Source organism: Talpa occidentalis, unplaced genomic scaffold (assembly GCF_014898055.3).
Source record: "Talpa occidentalis isolate TD23 unplaced genomic scaffold, MPIMG_talOcc4v2.1 talOcc4.12, whole genome shotgun sequence".
NCBI classification, from domain to species: domain Eukaryota; kingdom Metazoa; phylum Chordata; class Mammalia; order Eulipotyphla; family Talpidae; genus Talpa; species Talpa occidentalis.
This window is the reverse complement of record NW_023601212.1, coordinates 103,183,612-103,207,520: the sequence shown is the minus strand read 5'-3', so window position 1 is coordinate 103,207,520 and position 23,909 is coordinate 103,183,612. Positions and strand designations below refer to the sequence as shown.

At 76.1% G+C, this 23,909-nt stretch overlaps 4 protein-coding genes and 1 non-coding gene across 6 annotated transcripts; 3 read left to right on the top strand and 2 right to left on the bottom strand.

Moving 5' to 3' along the window:
* The first annotated feature begins 1,371 nt into the window (after positions 1-1,371).
* PIGQ (phosphatidylinositol glycan anchor biosynthesis class Q) lies at positions 1,372-9,272 on the top strand. The gene is given in 12 exon segments (XM_037507841.2): positions 1,372-1,394; positions 3,833-4,053; positions 4,056-4,521; positions 5,592-5,723; positions 5,799-5,919; positions 6,772-6,898; positions 6,994-7,147; positions 7,250-7,361; positions 7,494-7,574; positions 7,876-7,990; positions 8,702-8,763; positions 9,076-9,272. Coding segments are annotated over 11 exon segments (1,734 nt in total). The 5' UTR covers positions 1,372-1,394; positions 3,833-3,842; the 3' UTR covers positions 9,229-9,272.
* A 2,692-nt stretch (positions 9,273-11,964) lies between these two features.
* On the top strand, positions 11,965-17,382 carry RAB40C (RAB40C, member RAS oncogene family). The gene is made up of 6 exons (XM_037507837.2): positions 11,965-12,138; positions 14,689-14,749; positions 15,001-15,061; positions 16,047-16,124; positions 16,225-16,447; positions 16,508-17,382. Exons 1-6 carry the CDS (start codon positions 11,997-11,999, stop codon positions 16,786-16,788), a joined length of 846 nt encoding a protein of 281 aa, XP_037363734.1. The 5' UTR covers positions 11,965-11,996; the 3' UTR covers positions 16,789-17,382.
* A 1,090-nt stretch (positions 17,383-18,472) lies between these two features.
* On the top strand, positions 18,473-20,349 carry WFIKKN1 (WAP, follistatin/kazal, immunoglobulin, kunitz and netrin domain containing 1). Its single transcript, XM_037507836.2, has 2 exons — positions 18,473-18,643; positions 18,895-20,349. Exons 1-2 carry the CDS (start codon positions 18,473-18,475, stop codon positions 20,347-20,349), a joined length of 1,626 nt encoding a protein of 541 aa, XP_037363733.1.
* Positions 20,350-20,503: 154 nt separating this feature from the next.
* METTL26 (methyltransferase like 26) lies at positions 20,504-22,340 on the bottom strand. Of its 2 annotated transcripts, XM_037507838.2 has the most exons (6): positions 21,597-22,340; positions 21,302-21,464; positions 21,139-21,198; positions 20,918-20,985; positions 20,774-20,852; positions 20,504-20,706 (listed from the first exon to the last, which is right to left on the bottom strand). In XM_037507838.2, the coding sequence occupies exons 1-6, from the start codon at positions 21,791-21,793 to the stop codon at positions 20,659-20,661; spliced, it is 615 nt and encodes a 204-aa protein (XP_037363735.1). In that variant the 5' UTR covers positions 21,794-22,340; the 3' UTR covers positions 20,504-20,658. The 2 variants fall into 2 exon arrangements, with proteins under 2 accessions (XP_037363735.1, XP_037363737.1); XM_037507840.2 differs by lacking the exon at positions 21,139-21,198.
* On the bottom strand, positions 22,217-22,287 carry TRNAG-CCC (transfer RNA glycine (anticodon CCC)). The gene has a single exon. It is a non-coding gene; the product is annotated as a tRNA-Gly (tRNA).
* Positions 22,341-23,909: the final 1,569 nt, after the last annotated feature.

The following is a 23,909-nucleotide window of genomic DNA, read 5'->3' as shown; positions in this document are numbered from 1 at the left end:
CGGATGCGGCGGGCAGCATCGTTGTGGCCGACAAGCAGCGCCGCCGGGTGACCCTGTTCCCCCGGGTGGGGCCCCCTGTCTGCCTGGTCTCCCAGGGCTTGGGGCGGCCCTTGGGTGTGGCCTGTGCGCCCCAGGGCCGGCTGGTGGTGGCAGACGCAGGGGACGGCCACATCAAGCTGTTCCAGTACCACTCGGGGCTGGCCTGAGGGGCCTGGAGCTGCCCCTGGGGGGCCCACACGGAAGGTGTGGTCTGGGTGGGGGCCGCGGGCCTGTGCCCCCCACCGCCAAGCACAGTGTGCCTGGCGCTCACCGACCCACATCCACTCAGGGCTGGCCTGCAGGCTCAGGGGCCAGGAGGCGGCAGGGCAGGGTCTCCCAGGGCCCAGCCCAGCCTCCTAATCTGAGGCGGGCAGGTGGGCGAGGCCGGCCGGGCAGGCGGGCGTGGCCCTCAGTGTTCATCCTCAGGGGCTCCAAGGCGCCAGTGTCCAGCGGCTGCTCTGGGCCCTGCGGAGGTAAGGGGCAGCAGAGGGGCTGGTGGCTGTGGTGGGCGCAGGCTCAGCCGCCCCTCGCGCCGTCTCCCTGCCCTGGTTTCCTCCTCTGCTGGGCGTCGCCGCGCAGCTCCGAGTCCAGGAGCGCCTGCCCCGGGGGCTGCTGAGCTGAGGCTGGGGGCTGCGTGGGGTGCAGGGGTGTCGCTGCCTGCGGTCCCCGAGGGCCCGCGTCCCGTCCTGCCCGCAGGGGCACGTGCGCAGCAGATGGTCAATGCAAGTGGGGGGCTTCTGTTCCTGGGCAGGAGGGGGGCCCCTACCTCTGCCCGCGGGGCCTGGGGAGCTCAGCGCCCCCAGGCAGAGACCAGTGTGGCAGGGGCTCTTTCTGGGGACCCTTGCAGGCCTGGGCGGGCGGGGCAGGCGACATCTGCACGCCCCAAAGCTGGCCGGCTGGGCCCCTCGAGCAGGAACTGGGGGACGGGGGCGCGGGGGCCCAGAGGGCAGGCGCGGGGACGCTGCCAGGGAGCTGGAGGGGAACCGAGACGCGGCTGGCAGGCAGCGCAGGGGGCTGCGCGTGGGGCGGAGGGGACGGGACGCTGGCGGGGAAAGGCTGCAGGCGGGCGCGGCGCCGCGGGGAGAGCTGGAGACCCCAGAGGGCCGCGCGCCTCCCGGCCGGGCGGAACGTTCCGTGCGCGGAACGCTCGGGCGGGGCCGGGGGCAGCCCGGCGCCTCTGGGGGCGGACCGTCGCGCGGCAACGCGCGGCGCCGGCGGAAGTGGGGCTCGTGTCCCGCGCGCGGCTGCCCCGGGGCTGGGGCCTGAGCGCCGAGGTCCGCCCGCGCCCGCCCGCCGCGGCGGCCCCGCAGCCCGGCCCGCCCCGCCGCCAAGGGCGCGGCCCCGGGGCGCACCCGGTAAGCGGCGGGCGGCGCTCGCGCGTGACCTTGCGGGCAGGGCGGAGGCCTGGGGCGGGGGCGGGCGCGGGGGGCCGCGGGCGCGGGGGCCGTGGGCGCGGGGGGGCCGTGGGCGCGGGGGGCCGTGGGCGCGGGGGGCCGTGGGCGCGGGGGGCCGTGGGCGGCGGGGGCCGTGGGCGCGGGGGGCCGTGGGCGCGGGGGGGGCCGTGGGCGCGGGGGGGCCGTGGGCGCGGGGGGGCCGTGGGCGCGGGGGGCCGTGGGCGCGGGGGGCCGTGGGCGCGGGGGGGCCGTGGGCGCGGGGGGCCGTGGGCGCGGGGGGCCGTGGGCGCGGGGGGCCGTGGGCGCGGGGGGCCGTGGGCGCGGGGGGGCCGTGGGCGCGGGGGGGCCGTGGGCGCGGGGGCCGCGGGGGGCCGTGGGCGCGGGGGGCCGTGGGCGCGGGGGGGCCGTGGGCGCGGGGGGCCGTGGGCGCGGGGGGGCCGTGGGCGCGGGGGGGCCGTGGCGCGGGGGGGCGTGGGCGGGGGCCGTGGGCGCGGGGGGCCGTGGGCGCGGGGGGGCCGTGGGCGCGGGGGGGGCCGGGGGGCGCGGGGGGGCCGTGGGCGCGGGGGGCCGTGGGCGCGGGGGGGGCCGTGGGCGCGGGGGGCCGTGGGCGCGGGGGCCGTGGGCGCGGGGGCCGTGGGCGCGGGGGGCCGTGGGCGCGGGGGGCCGTGGGCGCGGGGGGCCGTGGGCGCGGGGGCCGTGGGCGGGCCGTGGGCGCGGGGGGCCGTGGGCGGGGGGCCGTGGGCGCGGGGCCGTGGGCGCGGGGGGCCGTGGCGGGGGGGCCGTGGGGCGGGCCGTGGGCCGGGGGGCCGTGGGCGCGGGGGCCGTGGCGCGCGGCGGGGGCCGTGGGCGCGGGGGGGCCGTGGCGCGGGGGGCCGTGGGCGGGGGGGCCGTGGGCGCGGGGGGCCGTGGGCGCGGGGGGGCCGTGGGCGCGGGGGCCGTGGGCGCGGGGGGGCCGTGGGCGCGGGGGGGGGGCGCGGGGGCGGGGCGGGGGGCCGTGGGCGCGGGGGGCCGTGGGCGCGGGGGGGGGCCGGGCCGTGGGCGCGGGGGGGCGGGGCCGTGGGCCGGGCCGTGGGCGGGGGGCCGTGGGCGCGGGGGGCCCGTGGGCGCGGGGGGCCGTGGGCGCGGGGGGCCGTGGGCGCGGGGCCGTGGGCGCGGGGGGCCGCCCCGGGGCCCGCACGCCCGCGGTTGCCGGAGCCCGGACGGCGCGGGCGCGGGGTCTGCTGGGGGCGTCGCGGGGCGGCCCCGCCCGCGCCCGTGGACCGAGGCTCCAGCGCGGCTCACGCCCCGCCCGGCCGCCCCCGCCGCCTCCCCGCGCGGCGCCTTCAAGACGCACGAGCCGCCCGCGCCCTCCCGCCCGCCTGGTATGGACCCGCCGCCCGCGTCCCTGCCGGCCCCGCCGCAGCCTGGCGGGCGAGCCGGCCTCGGGCCCCCGCTCCCAGGGGAGGCGGGCGTGGGGCTGGGCGCCGCCCCCCGCCCCGCGCGCTCAGGGAAGGCCGCCCCCGCCCCCGCGGCAGCGCCACGCCTCTTGCCGCCCTGCTTGGCCGTCCTGGCTCGGGAGGGTGCCCCCAGCAGGGGTGGGGGTGGCCTGGATGAGGGGTGGCCGGTGGTCCCTCCCGGGCAGCTCGGCTCTGTCCACATGCTGCCCGGCAGGGCCCTCTCAGCGCCGGGGAGGCGGTGGCAGGAGGTGGCCTTGATGCCAATCAGGGCTGGCCCAGCTGGGCTGCCTCTGCTTGGGGCGCCTCACTCACGCCCTCTCAGGCCCCTGGGGAGAGGGGCTTTGGGTCCCTTCTGCCACCCGGCGGAGCGGCCCTTTTCAGGCCACTGGGGCAGGTCCAGCCCCAGGCCCCGGCTGGGCTGCACTGCCTGCGGAGGGCAGCAGCTGCCCTGGGCAGGGGCGTCCCTCTCCATCCCTGCCCCCTGGGCCTGCTGAGCTCCCAGGAGGCCCCTCTCTCAGGCGGGCTCCAGCTGGGGCCTCAGCTCCTGGTGGCCACTCAGGTGGCACGTGACAAGTGCAGGGCCGGGGTCAGGAGGGCGCCCCGTGCCCAGTCCCTGCCAGTGCTGGCATCCCCTGGTGGTTCTGAGCAGGCCCCTGGCACAAGACTGGGGGCCCCTGCTGGGGAGATCACACCCCACGGGTCCACTGCGCCCAGCCAACCTCAGTCCACAGAAGTTGGGCCTGGTGCAGGCAGAGAGGCCGGGGCAGGGAGAAGAGGGGCCCTGAAGGGAGGGCGCACGCAAGGCCCCATGGGCGAGGTGCAGTCAGCCACAGAGCTCCTCAGCTGGTCAGCACAGCGGTCTGAGAGCTTCTTCGGGCGCGTGGGGGCTTCCAACCTAGCGCCTGCCCCCGCCTGCAGGTCCCACGGCCTCAGCACCCGCCCTGACCCAGGCTTCTCTTGCAGCGTGTCCGGCATGGTGCTCAAGGCCTTCTTCCCCACGTGCTGCGCTGCAGCGGACAGCGGCCTGCTGGTGGGCCGGTGGGTGCCGGAGCAGAGCAGCGCCGTGGTGCTGGCGGTGGCCCACTTCCCGCTCATCCCCGTCCAGCTCAAGGCGCTGCTGGCCCGCGCACAGCAGGCCGGTCGGGTGAGCGTGGCCGTGCTGGGCACCTGGTGCCACCGCCGGCAGGCCCGGAGGAGAGCCTGGGCCCTTTTCTGGAGGGCCTGGGCGCCATCTTCCCGCACCAGCCTTGGCTGCAGCTGTGTCGGGAGAGGGACAGCCAGCGCTGGAGCTGCAAGGCCACCCGTGGGCAGGGCCCCGCCACCCCCAGCGACCCCCAGGTCATGCTGGTCTTCTATGACCAGCGCAAGGTGCTGCTCACCCAGCTCCACCCGCCCGCGGCACTGCCTGACCACCAGGCTGGCGATGCCACGGCCAGTGCGGGGAGCCTGGCCGCTGTCTTCGACACCGTGGCCCGTGGCGAGGTGCTCTTCCGAAGTGACCGGTTCACCGAGGGCCCCGTGCGGCTGAGCCACTGGCAGTCTGAGGGCGTGGAGGCCAGCATTCTTGTGGAGCTGGCCAAGCGGGCCTCGGGGCCCGTCTGTCTGCTGCTCACCAGCCTGCTGTCCCTTGTGTCTGCCGCCAGCGCCTGCCGGTGGGTGTCCCAGGGCCAGGCGGGAGGTGGGTCCTGCTGCCCTGGGCTCAGCCCTCAGGGTACAGGGGCATGAGACCCAGGGGTCCTGCACCCTGCTCCTGTCCCCTGCTCCCTCTGGCAGTGACCGCTGATTCCCAGCAGCCTCTGTGGTGGCCCGGGCCAGCTGAGCAGGGGTGCAGTGAGCCTAAGGAGACAGGCCTGTGACGGCCCAGCGGTGTTTCCCAGTCTGGGTCATTGTCTCCTTGAGGCTCACAGGCCCCAGGCCCCTGTGGGCCTCTAGGCCCTGCAGCCTGCTGGCCAAAACCACCTGTAGCTCTCCTGCTGGGGGTCTGAGGGCCAGGAGGGTGGGTTCCAGGGGGTCGGGGGCCTGGCCCAGGGGCCCTGAGGGGCACGGGGGCTGGGGGCTTGGGCCGCAGGGAAGACTTTTCCTGGGTGAACTATCTATTGTCAGTAGGGAGGACCAGGCCAGGTCAGCTCCCCAGCCCTGGGCCTACTGTGCCTCTGGCTGCACCCTGGCAGCCGAGTGTGGACAGGCTACTGTGGGGCTCCGGGATCTGGGCACATGGCGGGCTTGGAGCCTGGTCCGCCTACAGGAAGGCGACATTCGGGGAGAGAAGGTGCTGGGCGGGCTCTCATCAGCCTTCGAAGGCCACGTGTGAGGCCAGGGACCTCCCTCATGCCCCAAACACTGCTCAGCCCAGGGTCAGGCGCTGGTCCCTGGCTGGCAGCGTGACAGGTGCTATGGCCTCCCCGGGAGGGCTTGCCTTCTTGGAACCGGCTGACGGCAGCAGCTGAGCCCTGAGCTGGCGCGGTGCCCCGGGGCTCTGGGTCAGTGGGCTGGTGACTCAGCCCCCTTCCCACACGGCTCCCTGCCGGCCCTTTGCCTTGAGAATTCCGGGCCCGCTGGGCAGCTGGTCCGCGGGGGCCCTCCAGGCAGGTCACTCGTCTGGCCGCCCGCCTGCGGCCACCAGCACAGACTGGCGTGTGCCTTGAGGAGTTGGCAGCCTGCCTGGTGCTGTGGGGTGCCGGCTGGGGGCTCCCGTGGTGGCTCATGCTCCTCCGCCCCGCAGCGTGTTCTGGGCGTGGCCGCTGTCCTTCATCTGGAGCAAGCTGTCTACCTGCGAGCAGCTGGGGCACCGGCTGGAGCACCTCAGGCTGGTCTTCAGCACCCAGAGAGCCGAGGACCCCGCCCAGCGGATGAGGTGTGGCCCCTGCCCTGGCCCACCCGGCCCCCACCCCCACCCCAGCCTGCCTCACCACACAACCCCCTCTCGCAGGAAGGCCAACGCGCTCGTCTCCGTGCTGCTGGACGTGGCCCTGGGCCTGGCGCTGCTGTCCTGGCTGCACAGGAAGGACCGCCTGGGACAGCTGGCCGACGCCCTCGTGCCCGCGGCTGATGTGAGCAGGGGCCTGGCTGGACTCAGCTTCCACTCCCGGGTCAGGGCTGACCTCCTGGGCCCGGGGCGCTTGCCGCCCACCCTGACCGGGTCCCGCGCCCAGTCTCCCTTTCCTGGCTCGCTGGCAACTGCATTGGGGCAACCTGGCGCTTGAGCATTTGGAGGCCCAGGTCACGCCTTGGGCGCCCAACTGCGCGTGACCTGCCCCTGCTCAGGTGGCGTGCTGGGCCTGCACGGCGAGGACAGGGCATCCTCCGTGGGCCTGGCTGTGTGCTCGGCCGGCCTCTGCGTGGCTCACTCCGCGGGCCTCTGCGGCCACCCCGTGGGCTTCTGCAGTGTCTCCCTCTCAGCCCGGGTGGCTGTCACTCCTGTGGGCTCCCTCCTTCCCAGCATCAGGGTCCAGCCGCTCTGGGCAAGCGTCCTGCAGCTTCTGGGGGGTCTGGTCAGTGGGCCTGGGGCCCAAAAGGGGAGTGGCTGCCCCAGAACTGCTCAAGAGGGCCAGTGCTGAATTAGAGGAGCCGCTTCCTCCTGCCAAGCTCGCGCGGCTGCTGGTCCCCTCAACTGCACCCATCCTGTTGGGGACCCGCAGCCCTTCGACTGCTCCTGGGCGTGTGGGCTGGAAACCCTCCTGCCCCCGCGAGCAGAGGATGCCTTGGCAAACGAGGCGGGTGGGCCTGGTGCCAGCCGGTGCCGGGTCTGGGGAGTTGCGGGTCCAGCGGGAAGGACGGAGCACTGTCCTTGGTGGTCGGAGCTGTGGGCGCCGGGCGGCCTTCCGGGGGTGCCTGCTGCGGGAGGAGGGGCCGGCCCCCCTGCTCGCGCTGCAGCCCGCGCCCCCGCGCCCCTGCCCTCGCAGCACGTGGCCGAGGAGCTGCAGCACCTTCTGCAGTGGCTGATGGGCGCGCCGGCCGGGCTCAAGATGAACCGGGCGCTGGACCAGGTGCTGGGCCGCTTCTTCCTGTACCACATCCACCTGTGGATCAGTGAGTGCGGCCCGGGGGCCGGGGGCCCGGCGCGGCCTGCAGAGCCCGGTACCGGGCTGGCCGGCGCGCCCCCCTCAGCCGCCCCCTCCCGCCAGGCTACATCCACCTCATGTCGCCCTTCATCGAGCGCATCCTGTGGCACGTGGGCCTGTCCGCCTGCCTGGGCCTGACGGTGGCCCTGTCCCTGCTGTCGGACATCGCGGCCCTGCTCACCTTCCACATCTACTGCTTCTATGTCTACGGGGCCCGGTGCGCCGGGGCGGGGGCGGGCGGGGGCGCGGGGGGGGGGGCCGGAGGGCCGGGCCGGGGCAGGGCTGAGCGCGCCCCCCCCCCCCCCCCCCCCCCCCGCAGGCTGTACCGCCTGAAGGTCTGCGGCCTGTCCTCCCTGTGGCGCCTGTTCCGCGGGAAAAAGTGGAACGTCCTTCGCCAGCGGGTCGACTCCTGCTCCTACGACCTCGACCAGGTGTGACCCCGCACCCCGGCCCTGCCGGAGCCCCGAGGCGCGACGGGGCCGAGCGGACCCTGGGTGGGGTGCGGGGCCCCGGGCGGGAGGGCCCCGCGGCGGCCGCCCGGCTCACGCGCGCCCGGCCCGCAGCTGTTCATCGGGACGCTGCTCTTCACCATCCTGGTCTTCCTGCTGCCCACCACGGCCCTGTACTACCTGGTGTTCACCCTGGTGAGCGCGCCCGCGGCCTCGGCCTCCGGGCTGGGGGCCCCAGGCCCGCCTGTGAGCCGCGGGCTGCCCGGTGCCGGCCGCCAGCCCCGTGGGCAGCTGCGTGCCCGAGAGCGGGGCGCACCGCGGGGTTCCTGGCCAGGGTGGGATGTGCCGAGGACAGCAGGCGGAGCTCCCCCGGGTGGGCGCCGGCCCCCTGGCCTGGCAGCGGCCCCCTGCCCGGCGCCAAGGCCTGCGGCGTGGGCGTGCTGGCCGCCCCTGGCCGGCGGGCGTGCGTTCGCGGCTCCAGCCCCCGTGTCTGCAGCTCCGGCTCCTGGTGGTCACTGCGCAGGGCCTGACCCACCTGCTCGTGGACCTGGTCAACTCCCTGCCGCTGTACTCGCTCGGCCTCCGTCTCTGCCGGCCCTACCGGCTCGCGGGTAGGTGTGGACATGTGTGGACATGCGCCTCCCGCCCGGAAGCCGCAGGGGTGGGGCACCCTGCGTGAGCGCCAGGAGGCTGGGGAAGATGCCTCCCCGCAGCCTGGGGCAGCACCTGCCACTGGCCTTCAGCCCTGGGGGACAGGCTGGAGGGGGCTTGCGCCAGCCAGACCTATGGGACAGGGATGCCTCCGGACAGGCCACACCCCAACCCGCCGTCCCTCTGCAGGCCCCGGCTGTGTCTGGCCTGAGCCCCCAGGGAGCCTGCCCTGCCGGTTGTGAGCTCAGGAACCACCCCTCCCAGAGACTTGGACGGTCGGGGAACTTGCGGGGTTCCTGGCACAGCCCCTGGCCAGCCGTGGGCACTAGAGCTCCCAAGGGTCAGGCACTTATGTCTGTCTGCCGCCCGGGCACCCAGAGCCCCAGGGTCCACACTGGAGGCTGTGGGCTGGTGGCTCACGGCCTCTACCCCGCTGGCCTAGGGTCTCCTGGTCAGCTGGTCATTAGCTCCTGCTGCTTCTCAAGGACTGTGGCTTTGGAACCCCCCAGGGTGCTGTGGGTCCTGGGTTGGCCTCACACAGATGCCAGCCGGGCAGCAGGCCCCTCGTAGGGGTCCCGGGAAGACCCCTGTCGGGGGCTGTGGGGTTGGCTGCTGCTCTGGGCAGAGGGGGGCTCCCCACCCTCACGCCACCCCCATGCCTGCCCCTGCAGCTGGCGTGAAGTTCCGTGTCCTGGCGCATGAGGCTGGCGGGCCTCTGCGGCTCCTGATGCAGGTGAGGCCTAGCTCGCCCTCACCTCGGGACCAGCCTCTGGCACCCTGGGGGGGGGGCCTCCGTGGGCTGGCGGGAGGGAGGTGCTCAACCCCAGGCCTACATCTGCCCCTAGCGGCCCCAGCTGGCTGCTGTTCCCCGCAGAGGAACTCGGCCCTGCTCATGTGGGCTCCTTCATGGCACTGACTGGGTGGCCCACGGAGGGTGCGTGGGTAGCTGCATGCTGGTGCTGCCACAAGCGGCCTGCCCCTCCGCCGACCAGTGGGTAGGGAGCCCAGGAGGTGACCGTGCCACTGACCCCAGCTGTGTTCCCAGATCAACCCCCTGCCCTATGCCCGTGTGGCACACGCCTACCGCCTGCCCCGCTCCGGCTGCTCCCCCCAGCACTCCTGGGGTGTCCTGTGCCGCAAGCTGTTCTTCGGGGAGCTCATCTACCCCTGGAGGCAGAGAGGGGACAAGCAGGACTGAGGGGCCCGCCACACCCACACCCATCTGCTGGGTGACCCCCGGAGCTGCCCCATGCCAAGGCCTGGCTGGCCAGCCTGACCAGAGTCCAGTGTGGCTTCTTTCAGCCACGCCCTGCCCTCCAGTGGGGATGATCACACCGTCAGCTCAAGGCCCACTAGCCCCCAGGCCTGCCCAGGGACTCCACCCTGGCCTGCCCCCCGGTACGGCCTGTGTATCTGCTGTCTGGAGTGGGGATGCCGGTCCCCAGAATGCACTGCTCCTCTCCCCAGGGGGCTCTCTTCAGACCTAGCCTGCCTGGCCCCAGCCCCTCCAGGAGTGGTGGCAGCAGCCTTGTGCGCCGAGCTGCCCAGAACTTGGCCGCTGCTCCCGGGAGGCTTTGCATGACGGGCTGTCCAAGGCTTTAGGGATGCCTGGGCTCGGGGTCATGTGGGCCCCAGGGCTGCCCCAATTTTGACCAGAGCCCCCACAGGGAGACCCTTGGCAGGTCTCCACCCACCTGTGCCAAGCACAGGTGTCTGCCGACGGCTGCGGCCCTGGCGGCAGGGGGCTGTGGGGCGGCAGTTTGCGTGGCGCTCGGCACCCACGGTGCTCTCTGCAGGCCCGCTGTGGGCGCTCTGTGTGCCCTCCCCCGGCCCAGGCTCTTGGCCGTGGCCACGGGGCCCTGGGGAGTCTCCATCGGGTGGTGGTGGGGCAAGTCCTGCTTCTGCCGGGACAATAAAGCTCCGTGTTCTTCCGGCTGCTCCTGGCTCTGCTTCTGCCGCCGCGCGTCGTCCTGGGTCTGGGGCCTGCAGCCGCCTCTCCAGCCGGTGCCCTCAGCCACACGATGTCTCCTGCTGGGGCAGCCCCAGGCACCCGGGCATCCCCTGTGAGTGGGCGCATTGGCCGGGCTCTGGCCTAGGGGATGGGGCGGGGGCGGGGAACGCCTCTGGCTGAGTCGTCCCCTGCAGTCAGGGCCTCCCGGAGCCGGGAAGCCCTCAGCAGCTCCAAGGCTCCAGCCTTCACCAGGGGCGCTCGGAGCCGGCCGGGGCCCCCAGGGTCACCCCTGGGAACAGCTTCCTTCTTCCGCGCTCCTGGGGTCACCAGCCTGGGCAGCCTACTCAGCCCTCATCTGCCTCCTCAGACCCTGCCTGGCCCGTCGGTGGGGCCCACGGGCCCGGGTCCCTCCGCCTCCAGGAAGCGCCACCTGCACACCGGCCTCTCCCGTCCTCCTGGCCCTTTGTCCTTGGCACAGGGACGGCCGCCTCTGCGGGCGCTCACCAGGGCCCGACCCCTGGCCGCGCGGGCGCGCGCCAAGCTGCTGTCCTCGGAACCAGGCCCCGCACGGGCAGGCGGGAGAGCACCGGCCTCGGCCCTGGCCCCGGCGGGCTGCATCGGCCCGTGGGACGCCGGAGGGGCTGGGCATCCCCCAGCACCCCCGGGGGCAGGGCCTCAGCCTCAAGGGGCCGCCGTCTCAGCGGGCAGGGCTGGGGGGCGGCGGGGAGGGCGGGGGCGTCCCGGGGGACGACAACACCCACCCTCGCCTCGGCCCCCGCGCCGCGGCGGCGGCCCGGCCCCCGCCCGCCACTCCGCGCGGCCGCCCTGGCGGCGGCCCCTCCCCAGACGCGGCGCGGGCCTGGGCGCCCGGCGCCGCCGTCGCCCACCCGAGGGTGCTCAGGGCCGCCCGGCCCGGCCAGCAGAGCCGTGGCCGCGGGCGCCGGCCGGGCGGGCCTCGGAACTGCGCCGGGCGCGGCGGACCGCGGTCTCCGGGACCGCCGGCCCCGGCCGCCGTCGGCCCCGCGCGCCGCACCCGGCCTGCCGCGCGAGGGCGCTGGGCCGGCGCGCGGTGCGGAGGGCAGGGCCGACCCGGCCGGCGGCGACCCTCCCCGCCCCTCCCCTCCCCTCCCCTCCCCTCCCCTCCCCTCCCCCTCCCCGCCCGGAACCCCGCCCGGAACCCGCGCCCAGGCCGCCCGCCCGCCCCCCAGCCGGCGCCCGCGCCCCCAGCGGAAGTCCCGCCCCCGGCTCCCAGGCGACCGGCGGCGCCACGCCCCCGGGCTGGGGCCGCCCTCGGTCGCGTCACTTCGCCCTGGGACCTGCGCAACCAGCGCCTGATTGGTGAGTGCATACGGCAGCCGCGGACAGACGTGCGGAAGGCCCATTGGCTCTGGGAGAGCCCGCAACGCTGGCCAATGGCGACGGGGAGGGGCGGGCGCTCCTGAGCGCTGCCGAGCGGTGGGCGGGATCGCCGGTGACGCGAGGCACCGCGGGAAGAGGCGGGAGGTGGCTGCGCTGATGGACGTGCAGGCCGGCCAGTGGCTGCGCTGGACGCGAGTAGCCAATGGCGACGGTGGAGAGGCGTCCGGACCGCTGTGTGGGAAACTGGGGGCGGGGCCGTCGTGACGGGCGTGCGCCCTGGCCAATAGCCGTAGGAAAGGGCCCACGGGCCGCCAATGGCGACGGCGAGGGGGCGGGGCGGGCGGCCCGGGCTGCGCGGCGCTGCGTGGGCAGCGGCGGGGCGGGGCGGCCGCGACGGACGTGCGTCCGGCCCAATGGGCCGGGCGGGCCGGCGGCGGGCGGCCAATGGCGGCGCGCGCGCCGGGGGCGGGGCGCGGGCGCCGTGCGGGAAGCGGGGCGGCGGCGCCGAGGCGAGGCCGGGGCGGCGCGGGCGCGGGCGCCGGGGCGCGGGCGAGGCGTCGCGGGGCGGCCGGCCGTCGCCCGAGGCGGCCCGGGGCGCGGCCCGAGCGCGGGGGCCTCCCGCCGGGGGCATGCGGCGCGGCCCGCGCGCCTGAGCCATGGGGACGCAGGGCAGCCCGGTCAAGAGCTACGACTACCTGCTCAAGTTCCTGCTCGTGGGCGACAGCGACGTGGGCAAGGGCGAGATCCTGGAGAGCCTGCAGGACGGCGCGGCCGAGTCCCCGTACGCCTACAGCAACGGTGAGCGCCCCGGCCCGCGCCCCCACCCCCGGGCCCGCGCCCCCCTCGACCCCGGCCCCCACCCCCGGCCCGCGCCCCCACCCCCGGGCCCGCGCCCCCCTCGACCCCGGCCCCCACCCCCGGCCCGGGACCCCCCTCGATCCCGGCCCGCGCCCCCACCCCCGGGCCCATGACCCCCCTCGATCCCGGCCCCCACCCCCGGCCCCGGCCCGCGCCCCCACCCCAGGGCCCGCGCCCCCCTCGACCCCGGCCCCCACCCCCGGGCCCGGGACCCCCCTCGATCCTGGCCCGCGCCCCCGGCCCCGGCCTGCGCCCCCACCCCGGGCCCGTGACCCCCTCGATCCCGACCCCCACCCCCCTGCCCGCGCCCTCCTCGACCCTGGCCCCCACCCCCGGGTCTCCAACACCCCAGACCCCCAGGCCTCCAAGCCCCTTCGACCCCGGCCCCCACCCCCCCTGCTCCCCAGGTTTCCAGCCCCCCTACCCCCTAGCCCCCAGGCCCCCCCACCCTCCAGCTCTCCAGCACCCAGTGCCCCCCCACCCCCCAAGCCCCTTGCCAGGGCCAGATGCTCGTCAGAGCCCCTAGCCAGACCCCACATGTGCCACCAAAAGCCCAGGCTCCCCAGTCCTCTGGTTAGACTCTTGCCAGATCCCCCCAGATTAGAGGCCCCAACCAGGCCCCTAACAGACCCCACCAGCAACCCACTAGACCCCAAGGTGCAGCCCCGGGGGTCCAGTGTCCCCCGGCCTGAGTGCCAGGGGCTGTGCCTTTCTCGCCATCTCAAGCCGCTGGGCCTGGAACCTCAGGTGGCTGCGCCCCTTGAGGTCCTGGGGACCTTCCAGAGCCAGAGGCCGGCAGGAGCCACGCAGGGTCCCGTGGGCAGGCTGCTGCCCAGGGCTCTGCACTGAGGCTCCCGCCCCTCGCGGAGGAAAGAGCCCGTGCCCAGCCCGATGCCGCTGCCACCCGCTGCAGCTGGGCCCAACACGTGCCTGAGCCCGCCCCCTGTCCCACTCGACTCCAGGTGCCCCAGAGACGGGTGGGGTGGCCACACCCTCCCTGGCTGCCCCACCAGCTCGCCCGCCCTGTTGGACGGCTCTGGGCGCCGAGGGCGCGGACGCCCTGCCCTGCCCTTCACACCCGCAGGCGGTTGGACGGACCGGGCACCGCCTGGGCACTGCCAGGGCACCGCGCACTGGGGCTGCTGGGAGGCAGCGAGAAGCAGGGGCCGGCCCCCTGTGCAGAGGGTCTGTGCCTGCCCAGCAGGTGCGCGAGGCCCTCCCAGAGGTCGGCCGGGTGAGGAGGGGGCCGGCCATCCTGGACGCGGCCTTGCCCTGGGGGCGCGGCCTGGCCACCCGCCGGGAGCCCTGGGAGCCTGGGCTGATGGGAGTCCCACTGCCAGGCTGGCGCCGCGACCCCACTGGGCGGCCGGGGGAGGCCTGCGGGGGAGGGCGGCCCGCGTAAGGTGCGCGTCCCCGCCGCGTGTTCAGACCTAGGCCGGGCCCTGAGCAGGCGCCCCCAGCCTCGGGGCGGGCTCCTCCCGCAGGGGCGGCCACGGGCCTGGGAGCTTCTCTCCGGCGGCACGTGCATCTGGGTGGCTTCCGGGGCCTGCGCCCAGGTCCCGCCAGCCTGCTCCCCTCGCGGCGCCCGCAGCCCCTCGAGGGCGGTGAGGTCCTGCCCTGCCTCCTCCGGCCTCTGCGCCTCTGGGTCCGCATAGCTCCCACAGAAGGGGCGCGGGTGGCGGGGCTGGGGGTGCGGCCCGTTCCCTCTGCTCCGCCGGCTGTCCGTGTTGTGGGAGCCGCCGGGGCCAGGGCGGGCCCGGTCAGCCGGTCACCCCTGCGCTGCGGCCACGCAGTTTCTGCCAGGAGGGGCCCTGGTGTCCTCCTTCCTGGGGGTCCCCTGGGCAGGCGGGTGGGCCCTGCGAGGTGAGGACTGGGCCGGGGGCGCTGCCCGCCGCGGTGCGGGCCTGCCGCCGTCTCCTGGCCTGAGCGGGGCCCGGCTCCTGAGTTCCGCCTGACGCTGCCATGGGGGTCGGTGTGGGGTGTCTGCGCACCACCCCGCGCCGGGCCTGGCTCTCCCCTGAGGCTCCCGGCCGCCCGCCGGCTTCACCTGCTGTGCGGCGCTGTGGGCTTCCGGGGTCAGCAGAGCTGCGTGCGCGGGCCTGAAGGCCAAAGGACGGTGTGTGGTGGCGGGGAGCTCCCGGGGCCTGCCCCGCGCAGTCGGGGGGTGGCGCAGGGCGTCCTGCAGGGGGCGTCGCTCCCAGCCCGGCCCTCGGCCCAGATACGGGCTCCCCCCACCGCCCGGTCGGCCCAGCTGTGCGGCCCTCGGCAGCAGGGGCCCCGAGGCGGGCGGCCGTGGCCCCACCCGGTGTCTCCGGAAAACTCTTCGGCGGGAAAGGCAAAGCCTGGGGAGGCGGCAGGCAGGCCCCCCCCTCCCCTCCTCGGCGCCCGGCTGCAGGGCGCGGCGAGCCTGGGAGCCCCGGGACTGCGGGAGGGTCCAAGAGCTGCAGCTGCCGGGCCGGGGAATAGGCTCAGCGCCGCTGCTTCCTGCAGGCATCGACTACAAGACCACCACCATCCTGCTGGACGGCCGGCGGGTCAAGCTGGAGCTCTGGTGAGCGGGCGGGCGGGGCTGCGGCCTGGGGTCACCGCTCAGGCCTAGCGCTCGGGGTCCTCCAGGGCGGCCACGTCCTCCCCCGCGCCCCTACTGGGCCTCTCCTTAGGAAGCACCCCGAGACTCAGGGCCAAGACCCGGCCTGCGGGCCGGTCTGCACCCTGGCAGGGACCCCCGGCTGGCCGGGCACGGCGGGTGGACAGCCGGCTGCACTGCAGGGCCTGCCGTGGCCTCACCACCCTGTGTTCCAGGGACACGTCGGGTCAGGGCCGGTTCTGCACCATCTTCAGGTCCTACTCCCGGGGCGCGCAGGTAAGACCCGGTGCCGCCCGGGGCGGGTTCTGAGGGCCGGGGTCCAGGAGGCTCGCAGACCCCACTGCAGGGAGGCCTCTGGCCAGCTGGTCACTGAGGCCGCGGCTGGCTCTTTCTCCAGCCAGGATCTCTGCCCGCCAGGCTGGACACTGTCAAGCAGCTGGGGTCTTAGACCAGGTTGACCAGATGCGGCAGAGCTGGACACGGCTCGCTGTCCTACGCCCCAGGCTGCTGTGCTGGCCATTGGGTGGGAGGGCAGGGAGCAGTGACGCCTGTGTGGACAGGCCGGTGTGGACGCCTGGCTGCAGCGGCCCCGCGGGGCCTGGACCAGCACGCTCAGTGCTGTCTGTGATGTGGGACCCCCCGGACTTCTGGAGCTGCCGGCCCCGAGGCCAGCTTGCCCACCTGCCAGGAGTGCGCGGGGCCCGCCGGGGTCTCCTCGGAACAGCGGTGCCTGGAGCAGGCGCCCTGGCCAGCTGGGCCACGGCGCCTCGTCTCAATGGCCGTGTCGCATCCGTGACGCTTTGCCCGGCCTGGCCGGTGACGGGTGCAGGCCGATCGTGTGGCCATGTGGCCGGCAGCAGTGGGCGGGCCCGTCCTCCTGTCACGACGGCAGGGTCCCCGGCCAGGTCCAGCCTCTGGCTGTGCCCTCCCATGCGCCTGCTCCCCGCTGGCCGGCTGCGGCGTGTCCAGCCCAGGCCCTGGGGCTGGGGCTGCGGGCGCTCATGGCACAGGAGGTCAGGGCCGCCCTGGGGGAGGGGCCCCAGGCCTGGTGCGTGGCCAGCCGGCAGGATGCTGGCGGTGGGGTGGGCAATGCCCTCCGTCCACCTGGGCTGCGTCACCCACCGCGGGCGGCCCAGAGCCGAGTCCGGAGCTGGGCCCTGGGGGACCCCACAAGGATGCCCCCCCCCCCCTACCGCTGGCCGGGCACTGGGCAGGGGCCGGGGTGCTGAGCCCGCGGCCACGTGACGCCGCGTCCCCACAGGGCATCCTCCTGGTCTACGACATCACCAACCGCTGGTCCTTCGATGGCATCGACCGGTGGATCAAGGAGATTGACGAGGTGGGTGTCCCGTCCCCTCCCCGCCCCTGCCGGCCCCCACCGACCCTGGCGCGTGGGTGCCGAGCGGCCGAGGCGCCCCGCTGAGTGCCGTGTCCCCCAGCACGCTCCCGGGGTGCCCCGCATCCTGGTGGGCAACCGGCTGCACCTGGCCTTCAAGCGGCAAGTGCCGACGGAGCAGGCGCGCGCCTACGCGGAGAAGAACTGCATGACCTTCTTCGAGGTCAGCCCGCTGTGCAACTTCAACGTGACCGAGTCCTTCACCGAGCTGTCGCGCATCGTGCTCATGCGGCACGGCATGGAGAAGATCTGGAGGCCCAACCGAGGTGAGCCCGCCCGCGGGGGGGGCCCCGCCCCCCGCCCCCCCTGACCCCCGCTCCCTGCAGTCTTCAGCCTGCAGGACCTGTGCTGCCGGGCCATCGTGTCCTGCACGCCCGTGCACCTCATCGACAAGCTGCCGCTGCCCGTCACCATCAAGAGCCACCTCAAGTCCTTCTCCATGGCCAACGGCATGAACGCCGTCATGATGCACGGCCGCTCCTACTCGCTGGCCGGCGCGGCGGCAGGCGGCGGCAGCAAGGGCAACAGCCTCAAGCGCTCCAAGTCCATCCGTCCCCCCCAGAGCCCCCCCCAGAACTGCTCGCGGAGCAACTGCAAGATCTCCTAGCAGGCCGGCCCCCCGGCCCCCGCGCCCCACCAGGCGCCCCTTCCGCGGCCTGGGGTGGCAGGGAGCCCGGGGGCTGCCGGGCTGTGGGGACAGCTGGGACACGGGGGCAGCCTCTGAGGCCGAGGGCACTGGGCCTGCAGGACACCGTCCCTGCCTGCCAGGAGCTGTGTCCCCGCCCTGCACCTGGACCAGAGGACGCGGCGCTGGCGGCTACCTCCTTCCTGCCAGCGGCCGCGAGTGCCCTAACCGGGTGTGGCCGCGCCCCCCCAGCGGCCTCCTCTGCGCAGCCCCCCCCCGAGCCCTGCCCACCTCAGCGAAGCCCTGGTGCTGGGGTGGCACCGGATCCCGGCCACCTGGAGCTGCACCCCGGCCATCTCGGCTCCGGCGCAGGGCCCGTGGTGGGCGTCACCGGCCCCACCCGCCCACGGACTTCCCTGGACTTCGGACCCTACCTGGGCTGCATGGAGGCCCAGGCCGCCCCCAGCGCTGCTCTCCCTGCTGTCCGCCCGGCCTGGCTGGGCTCCCTGGACGGTTCTTGTTTGTACAGTAAAGTGATTCCGCTGTGTCCGGCGCGCGGCGTCCATGGTCCTATGTAACTGACCGCTCGGTGGGCGCTTGCAGCCCCATGCTGGCCTCGCAGTGGTGGCTGCTGTGGGCCTGCAGTGGGCCTGCAGTGGTGGCTGCTGGGGGTCAGGCCGGGCTCTCCCTGTGGGCAGGGGTCAGATGGGCGGGTGCACCCCTGGGGCAGCCCCTGCTGTGTCCAGGAGGCCCAGGCTGCAGAGAGCAGGCCCCGCTGCGGGCGCAGTAGCAGAGGGAGCCGGGGGACGCATGGACAGCCCAAGGGCCTGGGTTGGGCGGTGGGTGCAGGCTCTGCCCGCCGGGGTCCTGTCCAGTCTGGCCCCGGCCCCCACCCTGGCTGGCACATCCTGACCGGACCTGCTCTCCTCACACTCTGCCTCCCAGGCCAGAGGCCGGCCGTGGGTGGGCGCCTCCGGGGACAGCCTTTGTCCTGCGCCCCTCCCCCGCCAGGGTCCGCAGCCCTGGGCTGGCCCTGCAGAGGCCTGGGACGACCTTGCGGCCGGACCCCCCCCCCACCCCTGTACCAGGCGCGGCGGCCAGCAGGGCCCCTCGACCCTGCCGGAGCACAAAGGGGCTGCATCTCACAGGGGCCCTGGGGAGGGGCTGCCCCTGCTGGGCCTTCGGGTCCCCCACCCCCAGGGGCTCTGCCCTGGGCAGGGGCTTGCAGGTGACACGGGCCGGCCTGGCCCTGCTCTGGGGCGCTGGAGCCGTGGCCGTCGCTGCCCTGCGAGCCCGGGCTGGGGGTCCGCAGAGCGACTCTTCGCCGCCCCTCCCCTCCCCTCCCCTCCCCTCCCCCGGCCCTGCGGCCTCGGGGCCCCTGGCGGCCGGCGCCTCCTCGCTCTGGGCCCCCGCCCCTCCCCCTCTCCCCGCCCCCTGCCCGGAGCTGACCGGAGAGGGCCCCGCGGGGAGGGGCCCGCGCCACGTTCCCGGCCGCAGACCGTGGAGACCCTCAGCCGGGCTGTCCAGACCAGGGGTGCCCGCACCAGCGTGTGCGGGGCCGAAGCGGGGGCCACCAGCCAGGGGGCGGATGCCCGCGGGACGCGGGCCCTGCGGGGCCTCAGGGGCCGGCGGCCAGCCCCCCCCTCCCCCCGGCCCCGCGGTCCCCATGCCGGGCCTGCGGCTGCTGCTGCCGCTGCTGCTCCTCGCGGGGCCGGCCTCGGGGGCCAGCCTGCCGCCGGGGCGCGGGGCGCACCCGGGCCTGTGCCCCAACCAGCTCAGTCCCAACCTGTGGGTGGACGCGCAGAGCACCTGCGAGCGCGGATGCAGCGGGGACCAGGTGAGCGCGCGCGGGCCACGCGGGGGGCCGTGTGGGCGCGCCGGCCCGTCCCCCGAGGGGACCCCGACCCCCGCGGCCCCAGCCCCTCGGCCCGCCCGGGACGCGGCCCCGAAGCCCCGGCCCCCTCCTCGCTCCCCCAGGACCGGGCGGCGGCGCCGGGAGCGTCCTCCCGGGCGCGCGGGGGCGGGCCGGGGCCGCGGGGCGGGCGGGGCGTCGGGCGCCCGCTGAGCCGCCGCCGCCCGCCCCCCCAGGACTGCGCGGCCGCCGAGAAGTGCTGCACCAACGTGTGCGGGCTGCGGAGCTGCGTGGCCGCGCGCTTCCCCGACGGCGGCGCGCCCGCCCCGGCCGCCTCGTGCGCGGGCGTCGCGTGCGCGCAGCAGGGCGCGGCCTGCGACCTCTGGGACGGGCAGCCCGTGTGCCGCTGCCGGGAGCGCTGCGAGAAGGAGCCCCGCTTCACCTGCGCCTCCGACGGCCTCACCTACTACAACCGCTGCTACATGGACGCCGAGGCCTGCCTGCGCGGCCGGCGCCTGCACGTCGTGGCCTGCAAGCACGTGCTCCGCTGGCCGCCCAGCAGCCCGGGCCCGCCCGCGCCCAGCGCGCCGCCGCCGCCCGGGGAGGCCGCCGTGCCGCCCGCGCTCTACAGCAGCCCGGCCCCGCAGGCGGTGCTCGTGGGCGGCACGGCCAGCCTGCACTGCGACGCCCGGGGCCGCCCGCCGCCCGCCGTGACCTGGGAGAAGCAGAGCGGCCCGCGCGAGAGCCTGATCCTGCGGCCCGACCAGATGCACGGCAACGTGGTGGTCACCAGCCTGGGCCAGCTGGTGCTGTACAACGCGCGGCCCGACGACGCGGGCCTCTACACCTGCACGGCGCGCAACGCGGCCGGCCTGCTGCGCGCCGACTTCCCGCTGTCCGTGCTGCCGCGCGAGCCGGCCGCGCCCGCGGGCCCCGCCGCCTGCCTGCCCTCCGCGCCCGCCTGCGCCGGGCCCGCCTCCGGCCGCGTGCTCTGGCACTTCGACGCGCAGCGCGGCGGCTGCAGGACCTTCCCGGCCGGCGGCTGCGGCGCCCGCGGCTTCGACACCTACGAGGCCTGCCAGCGGGCCTGTGCGCGCGGCCCCGGGGACGCCTGCGCGCTGCCCGCCGTGCAGGGCCCCTGCCAGGCCCGCGAGGCGCGCTGGGCCTACAGCCCGCTGCTGCAGCGCTGCCAGCCCTTCGTGTTCGGCGGCTGCGAGGGCAACGGCAACAACTTCGAGAGCCGCGAGAGCTGCGAGGACGCCTGCCCCGGGCCGCGCGCGCCGGCCTGCCGCGCCTGCCGCCCGCCGGGCCGCCTGGCGCCGAGCCTGTGCCGCAGCGACTTCGCCGTCGTGGGCCGCCTCACCGAGCTGCTGGAGGAGCCCGAGCCCGGCGGCGGCGGCGGCCTGGCCCGCGTGGCCCTGGACCACGTGCTCAAGGACGACAAGATGGGCCTCCGCCTCCTGGGCACGCGGTACCTGGAGCTCACGCTGAGCGGCATGGACTGGGCCTGCCCCTGCCCCAACGTGACGGCGGGCGGCGGCCCGCTGCTGCTCATGGGCGAGGTGCGCGACGGCGCGGCCGTGCTGGACGCGGGCAGCTACGTGCGCGCCGCCAGCGAGAGGCGCGTCCGCAAGATCGCGGAGCTGCTGGAGCGCGGCGCCTGCGAGCTGCTCGGCCGCTTCCGAGACTAGCGCCCAATAAAGCCTCCGCGCCTGGCCGGCCGCCCCTTCCTGCCCCTCCCTGCCCGCGGCGGGCGGGCGCGCCCGGCCGCCCCGGGTCTCCCCGGGCCCCCCCTGCCCGCCGCTGCCCAGAACGAGGAGGCGCGGGCACGCTGCAGGCGGCCGGCAAACGCTTTATTCCCAGGCTCTCGGTGGCCCCGTGGCCGCCCACCCGGGAGCCCCCAGGCGGGGCCGGGCCAGGGGTCCCCGGAGGGCAGGGGCTGGTGGTCGCGGTGGGTCCCAAAGGAAGCCGCGTGGGGGCCCGGTAGGCAAGAGGACGGGTCACTCTTTCCGAAAAATCAGGCACTTGTTGTTGGCCGGCATGTCCACCTGCGGGAGAGCCTCGGCTGGAGACACGGCCGCGTGGGAGGCCGCCGCAGGCCCAGCCCCCACCTACCATGCGCTCCAGAAGCAGGCCGCTGGCCCGGCCCAAGGCCTCCAGCAGCGCCGTGTCCCGCAGCCCCCACTCTGGGTTCCTGCAGGGAAAGGAGCACCGGTCAGCTGGGCCACGGCCTGTGCGCCCCAGCCCCCACCTGCTGACCTGCATCTGAGCGTCAGGTCGAAATCCACGTTGCTCTGGGGCGAGATCTTCCCGTTGACCGCGTAGGGCTGCAGGGACACGGGCACGGCCCTCACCCCCAGGACACGGGCCGCCGGACCCACCCCGCCGCGGAGGTCCAGCTGGCCCTGGAGGGGGGAGGGGCGGGGGAGGGCCGAGGTGGGCTGGGACGGGCAGCGGGCTGTGCCTGGGAAGGCCCTCACCCCATAGGTGACCAGCAGCGCCCTGGGCTTGAGCAGGTGACCCGCGGCCTCGAAGAGCCCCTGCGGGGAGGCAGGACGGCCTGAGCGCTCTCGCCGCTCGCCCCCAAGGCCCGCCAGAGCCGGGGCCCCAGATCCCGGGGGCAGGCGGGGCGCCCAAACCGACCTCTGTGCAGCTCAGGGGGCTGATGTGCACCATGTTGATGCAGAGCAGCAGGTCCAGCGAGCGCGGCGGGATCCCGCCCCACCGCTCCCAGGGCCAGGTCACGTCCAGGAACAGCGGGGCCTTCACATTGGACAGCCCCTGGGCCTGCGCGGTGGCCGCGATGCTGTTGGAGGGCAGCCGTGGGCACGCTGTCCGCACGCGCCCTTGCCGCCGCGGCGGCCCCTCGGGGCGCCCCCGGGCGGGGCCCCGGCCCGCCCGCCCGCCCGCGAGCGCACCAGGGGCCGCGGCCGCGCACCTGTCCAGGCAGCGCTGGTCCACGTCGGACGGCTGCCACTCGGCGTGGGGGAAGGCCCGCGCGAAGTGGGCCGCGTGCTGGCCGGAGCCCGAGGCCACCTCGAGCACGCGGACGCCGCGCTGGGCCGGGTCCACGTACTGCCGCAGGACGCGCAGGATGGGCTCCTTGTTGCGCTCGGCGGCCGCCGCCACCAGCATCGCGGCGCCGCTGCCCTCTGGGAAGTGCGGCCTGGCCCCTGGCCCTTCCGGACTACAATTCCCAGGGGGCCGCGCGCCGCGTTCTGGGCCCCGCCAGAGGCGCGTCGGGAGAGGCGGCCTGGCCGCTCCGGACTACAGTTCCCAAGGGGCCGCGCGGTGAGGGTCCCGCCGGGAGGTGTGGCCTGACCCCCGGCCACTCCGGACTACAACTCCCAGGGGGCGGCGCGCCGCCGCGGTCACCCACCCACCCCGGCGACACCCTAAGGTCGCTTGCCCGTCCTGGAGTCTTCAGGACGCCCGCCGCGGTTGACAGCGCTTATTCGTCTCGCTCGCCCAGCCCCGGGCTGTTTTCCTCGGGGGCTCTCCGCGGAGCGCCAGAGGCCTCCTTCGAAAAGGGGAGAAGCCAAAAAAAAAAAGCCACTGTGCGCCGCCCGGGAATCGAACCCGGGTCGCAAGAATGGGAATCTTGCATGATACCACTACACCAGCGGCGCTGTTGAGGTCTCAGGCGCCCGCGAGACTTAGGAGATTGTGACGCAGACTCCCCGCGCGCGGGACGCCGGCGCATGCGCCCTGCGGCGGCCAGCCCGGGAGGCGCTCCCGGACGGGCGGGCCCGCGGCCGTGGGGGCGCCCGGCGCGGGGAGCGCTTGACGTCAGTCTCGGCTGGGTCAGCGCCGTGGAAACCATGGCAACCGCGGAACTTCGGGAGCCGACCGGGGGAAGCCCTCTGGCCGTGGGGCGTGGTGAGGAGCGAGGCCTTTCCGGGGGCGCGGTCCCGGGCGGGGCGCGGGGGGCGGGCGGCGCGGTCTCCGCTGCGGAGCTCGGGGCGCGGAGGGGCCCGCCAGGCTCGGGGCGTCCCCGCGGCTCCCCGGTGTTGCGGCGGCGTGAGCCGCGGAGACGAAGCCGGAGGCCGCGCGCCCCGCCGCGGGCGTGCCCGGGGCCGTCTCGGGTCTGCGGCGGCGGCCCAGGGAGGGCGCCCCACGCCGGCCTCCCCGCGCGCGCAGTGGGCCCGGGGCGGCGGGGGCCGGGGCGCGAGGGAGACCTGCCTCCCCGGGGCGCGGGGCCCGGCCTGGCCTGCGCCCAGACAGCCGCCGCCTCGGCACCGCGTCCAGGTCCAGCGGGACCTCCCCGCCGAGCGCCAGGTGACCGGGGCCTGACGGGGTCTCGCGGGGGGCGGCCCTGGCGGCTCTGCCGCCCCTCTCCCAGCGGGGGCCCGCAGAGCCGGGCTGCGGGCAGGGGGCGGGCGTGCCCAGCGCGCGCGCAGGCGCTGGTGGCCGGGACCCCTGACGCGCGAACCTGCTTTCTCGGCGAGCCTCCGCGAGGGCCTGGGCGCGGGGCTCTAGCAGGGCGCCGGCGCCCGCGCACCCCTCCGCCACCCCGCGCCCCGGCAGGGCGCGCTGCACCCGGGAAGAACTGGCCCAGATGCTCTCCTTCGCTGGCCTCCCTCCAGCCTGGCCCGCGGGGCCTGGCCCTCCCGCACCCCCACTCTGGAGCCCGTCTTGGAGCCTGGCCATGGGAGGGGCGCAGGAGGCTCCTGGAGGAGGGGCTGCGGGCGCTGCACCCCCACCACAGGCCCTGGCTCCTCCTCGCTGCAGGACAACGCCCCAGGGCAAGTACCCCTCGGGGCTCTGGGGTCCAGACCAAGGGCGGGGCGTCTTGATCTCGGGGCCATGGCCAGCCATGCCCTGGGCCTGGGGGAGGGCAGGGCATCAGGGCGGGATGGGACCCAGGGCCAGGCTAGGTGCCTGGTCTGTGAGGTCAGCCCCGCCACTCCCTGAGGAGCACCCCCCCTGCTGCCAGGCTGGCTCCCAGGCCCCCCACTGCCCTTCTGGCCTGGGAAGGGCCCTCTGGGAGGACCAGGGCCAGCCCCCTTGGCCATGGTCTGCTGGGGCCCCACCTGCCCCAGCCCACCCCGCACCCTCATCCTGTCCCTGGCCCCATCACGGCCATTCCTACTCAGCTGCTGCTCCCCGAGCCCTGCCCAGGGTTCTGGACCCAGCTTTGGCCCCCTGAGGGGTGCCTGGGGGAGATGGCCCAAGTGGAAGCTGCAGCGGAGGGGCATGGGCGCCTCATGCAGCTGTCCTCTCTCCCCAGGACACCCCAGAGCGCGCTCTG

Excerpts from the sequence above, each read along its gene's own strand:
- RAB40C (XM_037507837.2), top strand. The coding sequence starts at position 11,997 with ATGGGGACGCAGGGCAGCCCGGTCAAGAGCTACGACTACCTGCTCAAG. Across the intron at positions 16,125-16,224 it reads GGATCAAGGAGATTGACGAG|CACGCTCCCGGGGTGCCCCG; the intron begins GTGGGTGTCCCG and ends CGTGTCCCCCAG. Across the intron at positions 16,448-16,507 it reads GATCTGGAGGCCCAACCGAG|TCTTCAGCCTGCAGGACCTG; the intron begins GTGAGCCCGCCC and ends CGCTCCCTGCAG.
- WFIKKN1 (XM_037507836.2), top strand. The coding sequence starts at position 18,473 with ATGCCGGGCCTGCGGCTGCTGCTGCCGCTGCTGCTCCTCGCGGGGCCG. Across the intron at positions 18,644-18,894 it reads GCGGATGCAGCGGGGACCAG|GACTGCGCGGCCGCCGAGAA; the intron begins GTGAGCGCGCGC and ends CCGCCCCCCCAG.
- METTL26 (XM_037507838.2), bottom strand. The coding sequence starts at position 21,793 with ATGCTGGTGGCGGCGGCCGCCGAGCGCAACAAGGAGCCCATCCTGCGC. Across the intron at positions 20,986-21,138 it reads CGCTGCTGGTCACCTATGGG|CCCTACGCGGTCAACGGGAA; the intron begins GTGAGGGCCTTC and ends GTGTCCCTGCAG. Across the intron at positions 20,707-20,773 it reads GCCTGCTTCTGGAGCGCATG|GTGGACATGCCGGCCAACAA; the intron begins GTAGGTGGGGGC and ends GCTCTCCCGCAG.